The sequence below is a fragment of the Columba livia genome, chromosome 3 (assembly GCF_036013475.1).
Source record: "Columba livia isolate bColLiv1 breed racing homer chromosome 3, bColLiv1.pat.W.v2, whole genome shotgun sequence".
Classification (NCBI taxonomy): Eukaryota; Metazoa; Chordata; class Aves; order Columbiformes; family Columbidae; genus Columba; species Columba livia.
The window spans coordinates 86,942,448-86,959,773 of NC_088604.1; the positions used below are offsets into that span (position 1 = coordinate 86,942,448).

The window sequence follows — 17,326 nt, forward strand, 5'->3', positions numbered from 1 at the left end:
TGTGATTCTCTCAGGATGAGCTCTCTCAAGTCTGACACCAGCAGAAACTAATTGAGGCTGCAAATGCTTAGCAGCACATGAGATGAGGGGTCTAGTAGTCTGAGGTGATTCATTGCAGTGCTTTCTATGTTTCTGAAGTATTCTTAAAAGCAAGCAAGGAAGCAAAACCCCTTAATTTCTAAGTTTAGGGCTTCTCTGGATTGTAAGACAGTTTATCATGTTTTTGAGGACTATGTGTGTGTACTTTCAATGGTGAATGATGAGAAATAGTAAGATAGATATTTAATATTTCCATAGTCAATGCCAACTCAGTTCGAAAACCTGGAATTCACTTAGAGTCTTCTGTCCTTGTTAGACATGATTGGACCACAACAGTTCCCATTCATCACAGTTATTCTGGCTCCCTCTTGCTCCCATTACTGCCAGCAAAGCTGATCTGTTACAACTCTGTGTTGTGGAAGGTCTAATGGGCCACTACTGTAAATGAAGAAAATCATCACCTTGCAGCTTTGATCTCTAGCCTGAGCTTTAAGAAGGACAAAAGCAATATAAACAGTGCTGTGAACTTTAACAGTACCCAGCAATTGCGGGAGACTTCTGCGTAAGGATCAATGAATAGCCGGTGACATTGAGCTGTTGCAGCACCCTGATGGGTAAAAAGCTACAGCTGAATCTACAAAAGCCAGACTATTTGAGGCAGACTTCTCTTTGATGGAGTGCCAAAGCACACAAGATATTTTAGAGGGGAAAGAATGTGTAGAGCTTTTGTATGTGGAAAAATTTGTCAAAGGGAACACGACAACATAGTTTTATCACTCCAACTGCTCCTTGATTTACTGTTGTAAGGGTACAACTCCATGCAGGTGCACAGCAGAGGATGTGCCTCATGCTGCTGCAGTCATTTTTGAGGCAAAAGTGAGCATATGAGCCTACTGTCAACAGGGACTTGAGCAAGACTTTCATTCTGCTAAAACTGGGAACAGACTTTTCAGTCAGCGTTGCAACCTAAAAAAAATACTGAAGACCGACCACTAGTTGTAGTGTAGCATCTCCCTGTCACACTGTCCTGCTTTTCCCTGTGCATTAGTTATCTTCCTGTTGGTGGTTTTACTAGTACAGCTATTGACTAGAAGACAACTCTGCCTGATACATTTATGCCACTGGAGACACTTGCTTTTGAGTAGAATTTATTTCAACAGTAAAATAGGCAGACGTTTGCATCCATCTGAACACGCTTTTTAAATCTGTGACACCATTATCCCTGTACTGGTGAAAGAGTGAGGAGATACAGGCTGCATCACAAACAGCATGATGAGATAGAGTGTTCCTGAACATTCAATAAATCCAGCTAGGTACTCTCTGGACACTGGTTAGTACCTTTCTTCATAGCATGTATTTCTAGTGCCTGAGTTAGGTTGCTGGTTGGACTCAATGATCTTGGGGTCTCTTCCAACTAAAATGATACTATGATTCTATGATTCAAATTCATAAATAAAATCATAGTGGTTCATACAAGTCTATGAGTGAAATAGGAGGAAGCATTTCCCTTTGGCTAGTGGGCAGTAACACAAAGTTTTTGTTGCAACTTGTTTAAAAACATAAAAATTGAATGAGGCTTCGAATGAAATAGCCCAGAAGAAAGAGGAATGCTCCAGTGGGTTCAGTCTCTTTCTGCCATTGCGAACTCAGACAAGCAGGAGTTAAAAGCTGTCTGTGAGGATTTGGTAGTCTAGCACCTCTCTGGCACTTCAGTACTGGTGCTTTGAGTCCCTTTAGTCTAAGATTTTTTTTAGGAGAAGGCACATTTCAAATTTCTTCTCTGACCATAGCTGTAAGAATATCACAATACTGGCATGTTACATGTTATCATGTAATATGTCATTTTTAAAAGACTGCTGCATTTCTGCTTATTTTTAGAGCAAAAGCACTTGCCAGCATGTTGGTCCGTCACTGTGTGATGATATTAATTTTAGGATTAAAACATTCTGTAAGTGCTTTTGGCATGTGGAGCTAGATATCCAAGTTCACTGTATTTCTTGTTGATAATGAATTCTGTGGATATAGGGATTTTTTTTTTTCTTCTCAAACTTACTTGTGCAGATTGGTATGATGAATCAAGAGCCATTGAGGAACTGATAAAAGCTGTTCTGAAAACTGAATAAAAAAAGGCCAAATTAATAAAGCAACCCACCAATACTTTTTTTTTTTTTTTTCCTGCCAAACACAGTAGAGAATGGTCACCTTGTGACCATTTTTCATCTCAATATCGAAGTCTACAATAACTTTGTTATGCATCATTGTAACTGTAACATTTTTATATGGTGTAATTCTTCCCCTAGAAGGTGGTGGGGCCCTGGAACAGGCTCCCAGGGAGGTGTCACAGCCCCAAGCCTGACAGTGTTCAAGAGGAGACTGGACAACACCCTCAGACACATGGTGTGAACTGTGGGGTTGTCCTGTGCAGGGACAGGAGTTGGACTCGATGATTCTTCCAACTCAGGACACTCTGTGATTCTAGGATTCTAATTACCTCCCTCTCAAATCACACCAATTTAAAGGGAGATAGATGAGACCCAGATTTGTTGCTCACCAGCCAATACAGGGGCCTTCTGAGGCTGTGGGCCATCTCCCTTCTGATGTAAACCACGCTGAATTTTTTCTCCTTGACACTGCTTCACCTGCTAGATGTCCAGTGGCAGATGCAGGAGAAGGCCGGTCTACCTTGCAGTATTTTAATTGCTAACTGGTGATTTTTGAAGCCTTATCTGAAATGGTGTTCAGATTTGTCCTATATTTTCTACTTGAACAAGCTGAGCTGTGTGCCAGAGCTTCTCCCAAAGCCTCATAGTGGTGTGGATGGAGCTGGGTGCATTTTCTGTGCATCAAGTGAGCTGTCAGCTTCCGTTTTGTCAAGACCAAGCTGTTTTCAGAAGAAAATAGTCTGGCTGGTGTTGTCTGCAGAGCAAGTCAAAGGTCAGCCCTTCTCCTCAGGCTGTCAAGATGAACTAGGCTGTGCATCCTGGCATGTCTCAGCTGGAAGTCTGTGGGATCACCAAGCATAATTCTGCCCCCACTTCTGCATCCTGCTGTCCTCTTGGTGCACGCAGAGCAGGAGTGTAAACTTACTCAGCCCATCAGAGTCCCTCGTGTGGCTCCTGGGCACGGTCCCTCCAGCAGGGAGCTGAGGCCAAGATGCGTCATGGTGGTGAGTTCCTCAAGGGCTGTATCAGGAAAGAGAAAAGCAAGGTTTGGACATCTAATTCTGATGGCCACTATGTCCAGAGACCCTCCTTCCTTCCCACTTCCTCTGAGTCTCATTGCAACATATCTTGTGTGATGTTGTGCTAAGTACATTTTTACAGCACAGGGACTCCAGTAGTTTGTGGTTGTAACTCTGACATACAGAACTGCTTTTAATGGGAAGTTCAACTTCGTAATTCAGATTTTAAAATGTTTGTGTTCTGATCCATCTCTCAGCAGCCTACCTCCCCGACAACCCCTAACAAGCCAGTAGAACCATTGGAGTGGGCATCTGGAGTGGTACCAAAACCTGACCCTACCGTCATTAACAAGCACATAAGAAAGCTGGTGGATGTAAGTATTTCAAATAATATATTGGCTGAAGACAACAATAGTTTTGATGTTGTCATAACTACAATTAATTTCAAGCTTTTTAAGATATTGTTATGGTTGGGATGAACTTCAGACATAAGCTAACAAATCTGAGCTTTTACTGATACTTTCAGACATATTTTATTCCTGCAATCAGTGATAGAATTAATAAGCAGGTTACTGGACGCAAAGGAGCAAGCTTTCAGGAGCATCCGAAGCCTGGCTGCTGTTCAATATGTTTGACAAGCAAATATAAACTGAAAGGGCAAAGTTGAGTGTTGCAGCTCTTGCCACCCGGTTTATGTCCAGAAACCAAAATACTCAGATACAAGGACTCACGGATTACTGGGTTCAGAGAAGGTTTCTGGAAAATTCAAGGGTCAGTACTGGGGCCTGTACTATTCAATATATTCATCAATGATTTGGATGAGGGAATAGAGTGCACTATCAGCAAGTTTGCTGATGACACCAAGCTGGGAGGAGTGGCTGACTCACCAGAAGGCTGTGCCGCCATCCAGTGAGACCTGGACAGGCTGGAGAGTTGGGCGGGGAAAATTTAACGAAATATAACAAGGGCAAGTGTAGAGTCTTGCATCTGGGTAGGAACAACCCCAGGTTCCAGTATAAGTTGGGGAATGACCTGTTAGAGAGTAGTGTAGGGGAAAGGGACCTGGGGGTCCTGGTGGACATCTCCCTTATGAGGAAAGGCTGAGGGAGCTTGGTCTCTTTCGCTTGGAGGAGACTGAGAGGTGACCTTATTAATGTTTACAAATATCTAAAGGGTGAGCATCACGAGGATGGCGCCAGGCTCTTCTCGGTGACAACCAATGGTAGGACAAGGGGTAATGGGTTCAAACTGGAACACAAGAGGTTCCACTTAAATTTGAGAAGAAACTTCTTCTCAGTGAGGGTAACAGAGCACTGGAACAGGCTGCCCAGGGAAGTTGTGGAGTTTCCTACTGTGGAGACATTCAAAACCTGCCTGGATGCCTTCCTGTGTAACCTCATCTGGGTGTTCCTGCTCCAGCAGGGGGATTGGATTAGGTGATCTTTTGAGGTCCCTTCCAATCCCTAACATTGATTCCGTGAAAAATGGTTTCCGATTTTCAGCTTGCTGTCATTTGGCCGTCCAGAGCATACTACGTATGGTAAAGATAGCACCATCTTGGTATCACTTTAAAAATGTGGGCATGAGGTCATGAAGAATTATAGCTGAGATCTTCCAGCTTCAGTTTGGAAGGTCACATGTTAGGTAATGCAAACAAAACCAAACGCTGCCAGGTTCCTTTGGAGAGACTGAGCCCTGCTGTGTTGGTGTGTAAGGAATTTACAGTGATGTGAGCAGCATGCAGAGAAATCAGGAATGCGTTGTAGATAATGAAACAAGATTTCCTCCTGCTTTTTAAAAATTATTTAGCAAGTCTGGGAAGAAGTATTAAATTCTGACATTATAGGTGTCACAGATCATTAATTGGGGTCATGTTGTTAAGATAACTTAAAGTCTTCAATTCTCTCAGACTTCAAATGTATCTTGTGAATTACATTTTGTACACGCTCTCTTTTAGCAAAAGTTTCATTTTTTTTCTCTTAATGTGGGATGCCAGAACTGCACATGCTGTTCCTGTATTGCTTTTGTCTGTGCCATACGTGTTGATAAAAATCAATCAACATCCAAAACTCTCTTTGATAGCTTGTTTAAATAGGAAGTCTGATGCAACTCCTTAATCTTTCCAGAATGTGCTGAGTGGGGGCTTGTTCTTGTTCCTGTGGATAGGGGAGATGCAGTCCCCCATTCCACAATTTTGGCCTGGTTCAGGCCATACGATCTTGAGTTTGACGGCCTTAAGACATATTTTGGGGCTGTTACAGATACAGCTTACCCAGAGGCCACCACCACTCTCTCTAACTGGCTGTGTTTTACCAGTCTTCATCATTTACTAGCTGCTTCAAGTTGTGCTTTAATGCGATTTGTGTTTTTATGTTTGGTTGGTTGGTTAGCTTTTTGACTTGTGGTGGTTTTTGTTTGTTGGTTTGGTTTGCTTTGGTTGTGTTGGTTGGTTGGTTGGTTTGGGCTTTTTGTTTGTTTGTTCGTGGTTTTGTTTGCTTTTGGGTTTTCTTTTTTTTAATTACTAGAAGTGTTGAATACTACTTGGGTTTGCATATTGATTCCTTCTTAACAGTGTGTTTTCAAGGTCTGCCAGTCACCAGTTACAGGTTGTTTGATAGGTGCTTAGAAATTGGCTTCATCACATTGTCGTTAAAATAATGACAATGCAAACACTTTTCAGAGGTCTCAGTGTATTCAATTCTCATCTTTGTCAACCAAATCTTAATTTTATGAGATGGTCTGTGCTTCGGTATTTGTCTTTCAGATAGTCATGTTGACTTTGACATGCCTATTTTCCCCATCAGCATCACATGTAGCTTTAATGCCCCTCACATATCTCTTCAATGAGTAAAACAGAATATAATAACTCCTTAGCAGCTAAGAAGGGCTTCCATCACTTTATGCGACCTTTTAAATTTGATCCCGTGTCTGGTTTTACTTAGTGGTGAGCTGGGGTGGGTTGGTGGGAGGGAGTTGTTAGATACAAAGTGCTCGTGATCTGGATGTCAAAGTATTAGCGAACAAATCAGATTGAAACAGTACTGTGGCAGAGCTGAGGTGACCAGCTACAAGAGAAGTGAAGCCAGAAACATCTGAAATACTCATGGGAAAGCTACTGTTGGGTTGGTTTTGGTATATTTCTTTTTTTGTGATTAAAAAGCATAGTTAATGAAGCAAAGGGGATATGTCACATGGGGCAGAATTTTAGCGACATTTCCAATAAAGAAAAATAAAGCAAAAATAATTATGTCTGAAGAGGTGTGGAGGATCATCACTAGATAAATACTCAAGTCAAATTTTCTTTAAAAATTAGCCGTTTTTCCCCTACAGTCCAATAGATACACATATTGAAGTACCAAGTGGGAATAAGAGAAATAAAACAAGGGAGCAAAGCTTATGACTAGTAATGTTGAATATTAATTTAGATGTAATTATAAGGTTCAAGAGCTCGTATAGTTTCAGGATAGGGTATTAGGACTATAATTTTCTTTTTGTTTCCCAGTCTGTCTTTAGGAACTACGATCATGACCACGATGGCTATATTTCTCAAGAAGACTTTGAAAGTATAGCTGCCAACTTCCCCTTTTTGGACTCTTTCTGTGTACTGGACAAAGACCAGTAAGTTTGGAAGTTTCTTTGTGCTTTTGTTATTTATTTATTTATTTATTTTATTTTATTTTATTTTCTCCAATTTGAAAACCTGTGTAAAACAAATATTGAAGAAACAGTGTCTCCCAAGCTTTTTGTGTCTGACATCTCACTTAAGGAACAGAAGATCACTGAAGGCGGATTTCTGTTCTCATTTTACTTCTTATGCTGCACTTGGTTCTACAAGACCAGGCTGGGGTCCTGCTTTACCTGGTACTTTAAAAAATAATATATGTAATAGCTTAATGAGGAATTCCTGCTGGGACTGAGTCAAAACCCCTATGGTACTGTCAAATTACAGTGGAGATCCTGTACCCAGACCAGGCATCAGACTGGTGAAACAAACAAGTTGTGTATGGGACAAGGGAAATGAGTGTATGGAAGAGAGAGAGGGTAACAAATATTCTAGGAGGTGTATATATATTTCCTAGCCAGCTGGGCTTGATAATTCTTGTCCAGAATCATTTTGCATTCGAGGCTGGTGATCAACCAGGAGCACAAGTGCTTGGTCTGTGTGAGGTGTAGGTCACGGTCCTTCACATAATGGCCTGGTCTGTGCTCTGATATCATGAACAAGTGAGAAACCAAGGTCCATGCTGCTATTTCAGTGTTTGCTGTTTAATGAACGATAAGAACCGCAAAGGCTCTAAGGGTTTTTTCCTGCCAGGACTGTTGCAGCTCAGTCAAAGAATGTGCTTTGTGTGTGGTGTGCTTTTTGCAATGAGAAAATCTTGAACTCTTCAATGCTGTGAGCAGTGATGGATCTCTACCTCTACTCTACCTCTTCTTTTCCCCTAACAGAGATGGTCTTATAAGCAAAGAAGAAATGATGGCTTACTTTCTGAGAGCTAAATCACAGTTCCAGTGTAAAATGGGACCAGGATTCATTCACAACTTCCAGGAGATGACCTATCTTAAACCAACTTTCTGTGAGCACTGTGCAGGATTTGTAAGTATGTTTTTAATAATAGTATATATTAAACACAATTTTTTACCCTTTAATGTAGACAGGGTGAAACTGGCTCCGCGCATTGCTGAAGTCTCATGGCCAAATACTTCGTTGCATTTAGAAGCAGAAAACATTTACTCCTGTTGTAGCTGTGCTATACAGTTTTGTTTTAGTGGTTCTTGAATACTGGCATTTGTAAGAGTTACTGTTTCAGGGAAAAAAATAAAATCATTGTAGCTAAAGGATATCAGAGACTATATGAATGGCTTTACTTGGTTTATCTTAAGTTCTTTAATTTGGCTTGATTTCCCATGTAAACAAACTCAAGGGAAAATGTGTGTCTGGAACAGAGGATGTAGATGAAGCAAAAGCTGTTCTTTCTCAGGAAATTGCACATGGCAACATAGCTATGTTCATAATTCTCTGAATGGCCATAACAGCCTTAGTCCTTTCTCTATTGAATTAACAGATCTTCTAATTTGGTCAAGGAATCAAAAGTGCTTCCAGCAGTTCTGTACAATAAGATTTTTTTAAATTTATTTGTGGGGTTTTTTTTAAACTTGCTTTTTATGTCAGTCATAACTTACCAGATGTCATTTAATAGAATGCTGTGTATATAGCTGGGAAACTGTTGGTTCTGTGAACATCTGTGTTGCTTGTAAACCTCCTTGGGCTTCCACTTCAAACAAAGCATAGTAAAGAAAAAGGAATTACTATGATTTGAAAGTTACATTAATGTAGGCACCCCACTAAAATTAAATGTCTACATTTAGACAGCTTAAGCAATCAGGGCAGAGGCCAATGTCCTCCCACATACGCGTGGCCCACACACAAGGTGTAAGCTCAGAACAAGGTCTCAGCTCTCCAGTGCAGATCTGCCTCTGCCATCAGCAGCAAAATCTCTGCCATCGGCAGCTCGTACTACATGAACTTTTCCACCAATTAATATTTCTTTACGGTTGAAAGTAACAATAACAGCACTGCTAAGTGCAAAAAACATGCCTCCTTTTAGACCAGCTCTGCTTTTCCTGCTCTTGTCCCATCTTCCGCTCGCTTCTTTTGCGACGTGTCAGTCTTGTTCAGATGCTTGTGCTCCCTATCACAACCACTGATCAAGGCCATGGGGAAGGAGGAATTCCACCTATTTCCGCTAGAACTGCAAAAACCTCAGAGGTGACATGGTCAGTGCTGATTCAGGAGCGTGCTGGTGGGCTCCGGAGCTGACAGCTCCAGCAGACTGATGGAGCAGGGGCAGTCACTGGCCTGAGCCTATTGTTTCAAGCTCCTTGCAGCCTCAGAAAGACGTCACTGTGTTCGTGACACTCGGTTCATGCTTGGAAAGCTTCCATAGCAAAGCAAGGCCTGAGGACTGCCCTAAAATATCCTCTCCACCAGACATCACTTTGCTAATAGGCCATTGTTGGATTTTCCACATCTCCCTGATTACAGCCAGTGTGGGAATACAAATGAGTAAGGGGTTGTACAGGAAATAGAAATAAGGTCATTTTTTCCTGTCAGCTCACTGAACTCATTGGCATTGTCCTGTGGATGAGCTGGACCGACAGGACAGGAACCAACTTCAAAATTTGCTGCGTGCTTGTTCTGCATTTCAGGGCTGCTCATCCACTGGTACACTGATTCACAGTCAACATAATGTGCACTGACAGCACAGCAGGTTGAATTGATGTGACAGTGCACTGCACATGGTATTCAAGAAAATATCTGTTATTAAAACTATGCCAACTTTAAAGGTCAAGCTAAAACCTAATGCCATTAAGCAGAGTGAAACTGATACACCCATGGCCAGTCACAGTTCCGTCCCACAGCTTGAGTTGCACTGTGTGGCAGGGTAGGTGACCAGCCATCCCACTGAGCTTTGTAAGCTGTATTTGCACAGATCCTCTTACCTTGGAACTGGCTCAAGCCAGCTTTGCAGCAGAGCTGTGGCAGATGGATTCAAAGCTTCAGGTCAGAATTCATGACGCAGCACTTCAGTGAAGCTTTGCTGCTCTGTGTAATCACGACAGCGCTGCCAAATTTGAGTAGGAGGAAGATCCAGAGCTAAGAAGGTGAGGAGAAAGCTCCTCAGTGAGAACAGATTAGAGCTGAAATGAAAACAACTACAGTCCATGTCTGTTATGGTGATCGTAGCAAAGCAAGCTGGGAAAAAATCACGTAAAGCTGAGCATTGACAGACCTGCTCTTCCTAATGCTGCTGCTTTTCAAGAGAGGCTGGAGGGCTCAACTGCCTGATGACAGCAACTGCGTTCACTGTGCATATATACAGCATTAGCAGGAAAAGAGCAAGCAGCAGGTTTTCTATGGACCCTTCTTCCACTGTTGTCCTATTCTTTTATTCACCTTTCTGCCACCCTGTCTAACCTATTTTGCTTTGTCCAAACGCCCATTTTAACTTGCAATTTTTTTACAATATAGACGATTTTCTCCCTCAGACTCTTCATATTGTGTTTATTTTACTCTTTCCCTTGTATTCTGAATGTTCTCCAGCTCTTCCTTTTGGATGTTTCTTTAATTATCATATTCAACCCCTGCACACTGTGCATGGATTCTTATAAATATGATGAGGAGCCACATGCAGTTTCAACTCCTTGGAGGTGCTCACCCTCACTGGTAGTGTTTCAAATGAGGTCAAGTCCCCGATCTTTTTGTTTCATGTTAGGGCTAGAAAAACTGCCCCTTTCTCTCTCTGCCTCTTGGAGTGAAAATGTGTGTTTTTATAATGCCATGGCTGTAGATATAGTGCTTCTGGGTGCATAGATAACAATTTGCTGGGGAATTTTCCTCCTTCCAGGCAATTCTGCTCATGTTGCAAGTGTGGGACCGCACACACTGCCTCCTGGAAGTTTAGCATTTGGTTGTTATGTACATCAACAAGGACAGCTTCTGGGAGGAAGCAAAGATGGAATTCAGTGGATTTTCTGCCTCTTTTGGTTGTCAACCTTTTTTTTGATGGAAAAATGAAGCAAAAAAATGTGATTGCTATGGGCGCATGTGCTGGAGACCAGTATGGGAACCAAGAACCTAACATCTATCACCAGTGGTGTGTTTGAATGGCATGGGTCTTTCATGTATCTGGAGAATGGATGTACACTAGAAACTCCCTCACAGATAACATGAAGTAAGCCTAGAAGCAGAATGTGCTTCTGCTGTTTTCAGTAAGCTTGGTATACTGGCAATTTTTCACCCGTTCCTGAAAGCAAAAGTCACCTGTGCGCCTCCTCTGGTAGTCCCACTGTAAGCAGTACAAATAAGGGGGAAGCCACACAGGTCTTATCACAATTAGAGGGGGAGGTCTGCCTGACAGGAAGGGTGTTAAGAGCAGTTGTATCCTGTTTGTGCTTTTGTAGCCATTGGTACTTCCTCATTGTGACCTTGTTTTCCTTCCAGCTTTCTTTTCTGATTCCTTGACGTTCTTTTGTCTTTCTTTGCAGCTCTGGGGCATAATCAAACAAGGCTACAAATGCAAAGGTAAATAAATATTGCATAGATTTTTCAAGTTACAGGTGGTGGGTTTTAGCACAAGTAGGTCAACTGCATTTTTTATTAGAATGATATCTGTTAATCCAAATTTTTTCTACACTTGGTACTGTCCCTGAACAGTAACGGCCAGTACGCTATGAAGTCTCACTGCAATAGGGGACATAACACCCAGCAGGAAAACACGGGTTACTGTGAGCTTTAAAGGTCCAAAGCAGCCACTGACTCAATGAGGTGTCACTTTATACCAGCAAAGACCCTGCATCTTGGAAAACCAAGTGTCCTCATCCTAACACCGAGACTTCCTGAAATGTAGCTCCTGAGACTTGGGCTCAAGAAAAGGTCTGCTGGCAAAACTCTCTGTCATGTACATCCGCATGCCTGTGATGAAGGCTGGCTGGCCTTGCAAGGCAATAGTGGCTGAGCTAGAAATAGAGAAATACTTAATTCCTAGACTCCTCAGCAGATCTCATTGCAAGATCTTCTGCAGACATTCAACTTTAAAAAAAAATCCTAGAGTTCTTACAGCCCTCTCTGTTGCTTTCATAAAATATTTACTGGTTTATGCAGCTCTTGCACCATATTGAGCAGTTTAGCCCAAGAATAACATTGTAGTGGTCCTCATTGTCTTCAAAGTCATGGACCTATTCATATCTCAAGCATCCCAGCTCTGGCTGAAAGGCACTGTTGCTTTTCACAGTTGTAGTTGCATCCCAGGTATTCACAGGGGAACATTCACGCTGGGACTTCATAGTTGTATTTATATGCACTCTTTTCCCTTAGTCTTACACTGGCTCCTGGAAGAAGGGCAAAGAATTGGCAGGATTGTTTCTTAGGTTCCACCGTATTCCTGTCTCCCTCTTTAGCCATGGACATCTCTTCCTCAGAGAGGGGTGGGGAAGATGTCCATGGCTAAACCAATGTATGTAATTCAGCTGTTCCTGATTACTGACATCTGAGCAGCTACAAAAGGGGTAGTTGCAGTCTATATTTTTACTAGTAGGATGAGGGAAGGAAGATAGGGTTTTGTCACAGCAGCCCAGTAAACTCGAGATCTGAAAGCTGAGCTCTGTCCCGCACCATTGCTTGTAACAGAGGCCCAATGAAGAGAGAGCAAAAGTGGTTTTGTAGAGTCAAAATTGTAGGTAATGGAGCGTGAGAGTAAGAGAGCAGAGTTGCTCATTCAGATCTTAAAGTGATCGACATGTGTAATTAGTGCCTACCCTTGTCGCAGCAGCCGCCAGCTGCTCCTTGTGCCAGTATTACTGGAGTGCTGCAGCCGTTACAGGTGATTTCTGCCTCTGAGCACAGAGCTGTCATCTTCTGTTTTGAACTCTGCTAGCATGGGGAGGTAGGGAGTTCATCTGCTCAGGTCTGCTGCTTACCCCAGCAATGTGGATAGTGAGATAAAGCAAGACTGTGTGGTCTACAAGTGATGGAAGAGGTTCTCCATGGCAAAAGAGATCTTTATTGGATTAGAGGGGAGGGGTGGGGAGGGGTGTTACCTTTAGGGCAGACAAAAACCACAGCTGGGCAGGTACTTCTGTATTAGTCATCTGAACAAGGCGATGGGAAAAACCAGAACTCTCATCTGTCATGCGAGAGCTGCTACCCTGCCTCTTTTAGCAGAGAGTTACAAACACAACGCTTTGGCAATGGCTCACCTAGAACAAAATGTTAGGTCACGGAGCAACAACGAACAAACAAGGGAGATGGACATTTTCAAACAACGGCAATGGAGGGACACACAGGAGAGAAAGCCTGTGTTCGGGGCACACATCCTCCAGCCTTTGTCTCTTTCTTGCAGATAAGATCCATACTACAGTCACAGTCACACTTCAGATAAATGTAGCTAGGGACGAGTGTATCGGCAGTGATATAAAGCCCAGCAGAGGTGAGGTGTGCAGGCACTCAGCCAGTTTTGTCCAGGTGGATGATAACATGTTCACAGAGCTTACTCTGTGCTGATGTTGCTTGCTGAGCTGCTTGGACAAGTTTTAACCTACAGTGACCTACACTGACCTCCAGCTGTCCTTCCAGAGGCTCAGAGTATGGAAGTCCCAATGTGTTCTAACCAAGTGTGTTTACTATAGAAAAAATATTTTTGGAGACATGCAGTGGAGCAGAAACTTTATAAATGGCATCCACAGGATCATACCAGTAATTCCAGGTTTCTTCCTTGAGATTAATTTCTGATGAAAATACCATCCCTCTCTTCCCTTCTGCTGCTAGAGTTCTATTAATGGCTGCCATAGAAATGATCCATTTTTTTAACACTCTTCACGCCAAATGATCAATTTCTGTAACTCCCTTCACACCTTCTGTCAAAGTATTTGTTCCTTCAAAGCCCCTCCTGGTGTCTGTCTGCTAACAGCCCTGAGGGATTACCAGGTAGTTGTGGGTTTACATTTGGTGACCTGACAATTCCTTTCTTTACAGATTGCGGTGCCAACTGCCATAAGCAATGCAGAGACCTGCTCGTGCTGGCATGCAGGAAATTTTCCAGAGGAACCTCAGTAGGCAGCAGCCATGGCTCTCTGCCTAGCAGTCCATCTCTGCCTCTGCCAGGTGAGAACGCATTTGTTCTACGCTGGGAGACACAGGACACACTTCTAGCTCTGCCTTATCCCCTCAGCATGTAGATGGAGGGAGAAGGAAATGTGTGCATGCAAAGCCAGAATCCATTTCCAAGTGGCATATGAATACTGCTAATTATACCACTGCTTCATACAGGGGGTTACCTGGAATAAAGAACAACCTCTCAACCTCTTTCAGAGCTTTCTACTGCTAAGTGATACTGCTGCCTTCTCTTCCACACAGCCTAGTGCTGCCTGCATAAAGCGCCTCTGCAAACCATTGTGCAATTATATATAATGGTATATAAGGACCTGGTCCTGAAAGTGATTTAACTACCAGAAGACGTGCATAAACATTCCAGAATAGTCAACTTTTGTTCTGAACCTTTAAGTCCTCTCTCCATCCCAGGCTTCAGATATCTTTTTGTAAAGATCTTGAAGTAAAATATTTAAAATAAACAATTCCACCTTTTCTTTCAGTCCAAGACGAAGTATTTGAATTTCCCAGTGTTGCTGCAGAACACCAGGACATCGATGGTAGAGCCATCACCCTTGTCACTGGCTCTTCGCGGAAAATTTCGGTGCGGCTGCAGAGGGCGACCACCAGCCAAGCAACGCAGACAGAACCACTCTGGCAGGAGCCAGGCTGGAATGATTCAGGTTCCCATACTTTCCCCAAAATGAAGTCCAAGTTCCATGGCAAAGCCGGGAAGAACAAAGGCTTTGCAAAATGGGAGAATGAAAAGCCCAATGTACAGGCTGATATAGAGCTAGAAGCTGAGGCCCCACAACATGTACAGGATCACAATGGAATAGAAACCCTCCCAGAAACACAAGAATCTGAGGTGAGTTGCAGATGAAGCTGAGACAGTTTAAAATCTGCTAGAGTTTAGGTCTCATAAGGTTATTTTATGAATTTCAGGATGTGTTTTCATTCAAATTTGCCTTTGTTTCTTGCACAAGAGTCACTTTCAGCAGAATGCCAAATCATCCATAGATATATATTTTCTGTACCACAGTGTGCATTTACTGTAACTGGGAGTTTGGCTCTTGGTGTCAGTATGTGCTTTTACAAGTTGGACATTTTTTTTTTTTGAAAATCAGTCATCAAAATAACCCCTTAGATATCTGACCAAATTCTGTGCTGTTGTACCAGTGCCATGCACAGTTCGGGGCTCTATATTACATGTACAAGAACCAGTGTTCTAATAAACATACAAGTCCAGGGTAGTGGTCTGATTTCTGTTGCTGTCACCCATGAAGTTTATACTTCCAAAGCCTCATGCATTTATTGGCTGTCATTGCCAGCATGTTAGGAGCCTGTTTTCTTTTGGTTACAGGACAGCTGATTGCTCACCCTGAAGCACAGAAAAATGAAGATGACAAATGTAACACAGCACACCTTGATGGACTGTCACAGATCACATTGGGTCATGAGAAGTTTTCCTGTACCTTGTACTTCTAAATTCGACTGTTACCCTGTTTTCTTAGCTGAAAGGTATTATAAAGTACTATTTATTTTCTCACGAGTAAGCCATTTGGATGAACATTGCACGGACCCAGCAGAACAGATATCTGCCCTCGGTGTTTTCTCTTGTGTGACTTTTGTGGAAACTTCCTCTGCATGCCAGTGAGGATATATTTGGCCTCCTTTAAATCTACTGCATCATTTCAGTATTTCTGCCAGCAACAACAATGGTGAGGACAGAAGCCAAGCATCGATGTTTGCTCGATAACACTCGCTTTCCAGAGGCTTGTAATGATCTTTTAAGGAAAGAAGTGTGTATGTTGATTAAATCTCAAACAAAAGCCTTTCACAAAGTCCTCTACGCTGACATTCTTTGTACACCTGTGGTTTTGAATTTTGGCCATGTTTACATTGCTACAGTGAGCGTATTGGTGCTCAGCTCAGTGAGACTGGTTCCCACACTGAGGGTTCTTCGAATAGGCAGCACGTGGCTGAGACTGAAGGAACTCCAAGACACTATGCATTTGTCTGGTTACACCACAATGGAGAAAGGTCCTTTCTGCCAGCACTGATTATGGTAAAATTAGCATGTAATAAACACCTTAGTTTAAAGTGTGTGTATGTATATATGTGTACATGGTGTATTTTTCCCTGGTTAGCAACCTCTGTATGTTAAGACAAAACGCACTGAAGAGCAACCTCCAAATTAGCAGTTTGCTAATGTAGGATTCAACACCTGAATGTGTAAGGGCCTGAGAAGCAGGTTTGAACTGGCATTTCTCAGAGGCATTAAGTTACTTAAGGAGCACAACTCCCATCTGGAAAAAGAAAGAAAAACAAAGCAGCACACGCTCAAACCTGAAATGTGTGTCCCAAAGTGGCACATACATATTATTCTTCTTACCCCATCTCCCCACAAAAATAGGTGTATGTGAGGAACACATGCCCTGAATTAAAGCAACTCAATTATAAGATTTCCTACAAAATTCAAGATATTGCAGCCTTCACCAATGTATAAGCCCTTGAGATCAGAGAGGACTGTCACAGACTTCCCTAACCAAAACTGACAGCTGCACTCCGCTGTGGGAAGTTGACTGTAAACTGTGCTGCAACTACATGATGCCCGTTCAAGTTTGCATCTTGAATCCTGCAGGTTTCCTTTGTTTTCCAACACAACTAATAACAATGGTAAATCTAGGGAAGGAAAAATAAAAGAACACGCTCTTGCTTTTTTTCAACTCAGAGAAATAATCACTGCAGGGAGCACTGATTCCCAAGCTAGGATGAGGGCCAGGAGCATCCTCCACTCTTTGCTGTGGGCACAGAACAGGCATTAACAAAAATACGGTTCTTATTTCCTGTGGTGGGTCAGGTGACAGGTCACAACAGGCTGACCGCACAGCTACCGTTACAGCACACAGCTTGCACACAATGAAAATGATGTGGTAGAGCATTTGAATAGAGAAATTTGGTTATGATCCAGGCTGTTGACGAATCCGTTGAGATAAGCCTTCTAGCACTTCATAAATGAAACGTTCACGTGCACCTTCATTCTTAATATCATGAAGGAGTTTTAAGCTGCATTTTATCTGTAGACCTCAGCCTATTTCTTGCAGGCACTTAAAAGTTAGCTGTAATTCTTGCTCTGAAAGGTACCTATTTCTGTCAGGCCCACAAACCATGCCCATCGTCATTTCATTGTTGGATAAGAATGGTTCTTGTACATAATCTTACCTTCTCACTTACGTACTTCCCAATATACTTACAAGGTTCTTGCCTAAACTGTTTAAAAGGGTAGGTGCTCTATATTCTCCAGAGAAAGGCCTTTTCAAGGGTGTTTAAAAAAACAAAAATAACCTCAACACACAAACAAAACCACCACACAGTGGAAATAAGAAAGACTATATGTCAAATCTTATTTACAACCTCATCTGCAAATGCCAAAGAATACAAACGACAAGAGTAGG

At 42.4% G+C, this 17,326-nt stretch overlaps 1 protein-coding gene and 1 long non-coding RNA gene across 10 annotated transcripts in view; one reads left to right on the forward strand and one right to left on the reverse strand.

Moving 5' to 3' along the window:
- Nucleotides 1–15,984, forward strand: part of RASGRP3 (RAS guanyl releasing protein 3) — a 61,118-nt gene extending 45,134 nt beyond the window's left edge. For 6 of the 9 annotated variants that reach the window (XM_005503786.3, XM_005503787.3, XM_065058039.1 and 3 more), the window contains 7 exons: nt 3,478–3,594; nt 6,723–6,838; nt 7,670–7,817; nt 11,270–11,306; nt 13,755–13,883; nt 14,372–14,736; nt 15,232–15,984. In XM_005503786.3, coding sequence (XP_005503843.1) covers nt 3,478–3,594; nt 6,723–6,838; nt 7,670–7,817; nt 11,270–11,306; nt 13,755–13,883; nt 14,372–14,736; nt 15,232–15,240 — 921 coding nt within the window. In that variant the 3' untranslated portion in view covers nt 15,241–15,984. The remainder of the gene's footprint in view (nt 1–3,477; nt 3,595–6,722; nt 6,839–7,669; nt 7,818–11,269; nt 11,307–13,754; nt 13,884–14,371; nt 14,737–15,231) is intronic. The other 3 variants (XM_065058038.1, XM_065058040.1, XM_021289425.2) reach the window with 1 other exon arrangement.
- Nucleotides 1,175–10,073, reverse strand: LOC110359723 (uncharacterized). Its single transcript, XR_002415095.2, has 3 exons — nt 9,725–10,073; nt 8,405–8,496; nt 1,175–3,221 (listed from the first exon to the last, which is right to left on the reverse strand). It is a non-coding gene; the product is annotated as an uncharacterized LOC110359723 (long non-coding RNA).
- Nucleotides 15,985–17,326: the final 1,342 nt, after the last annotated feature.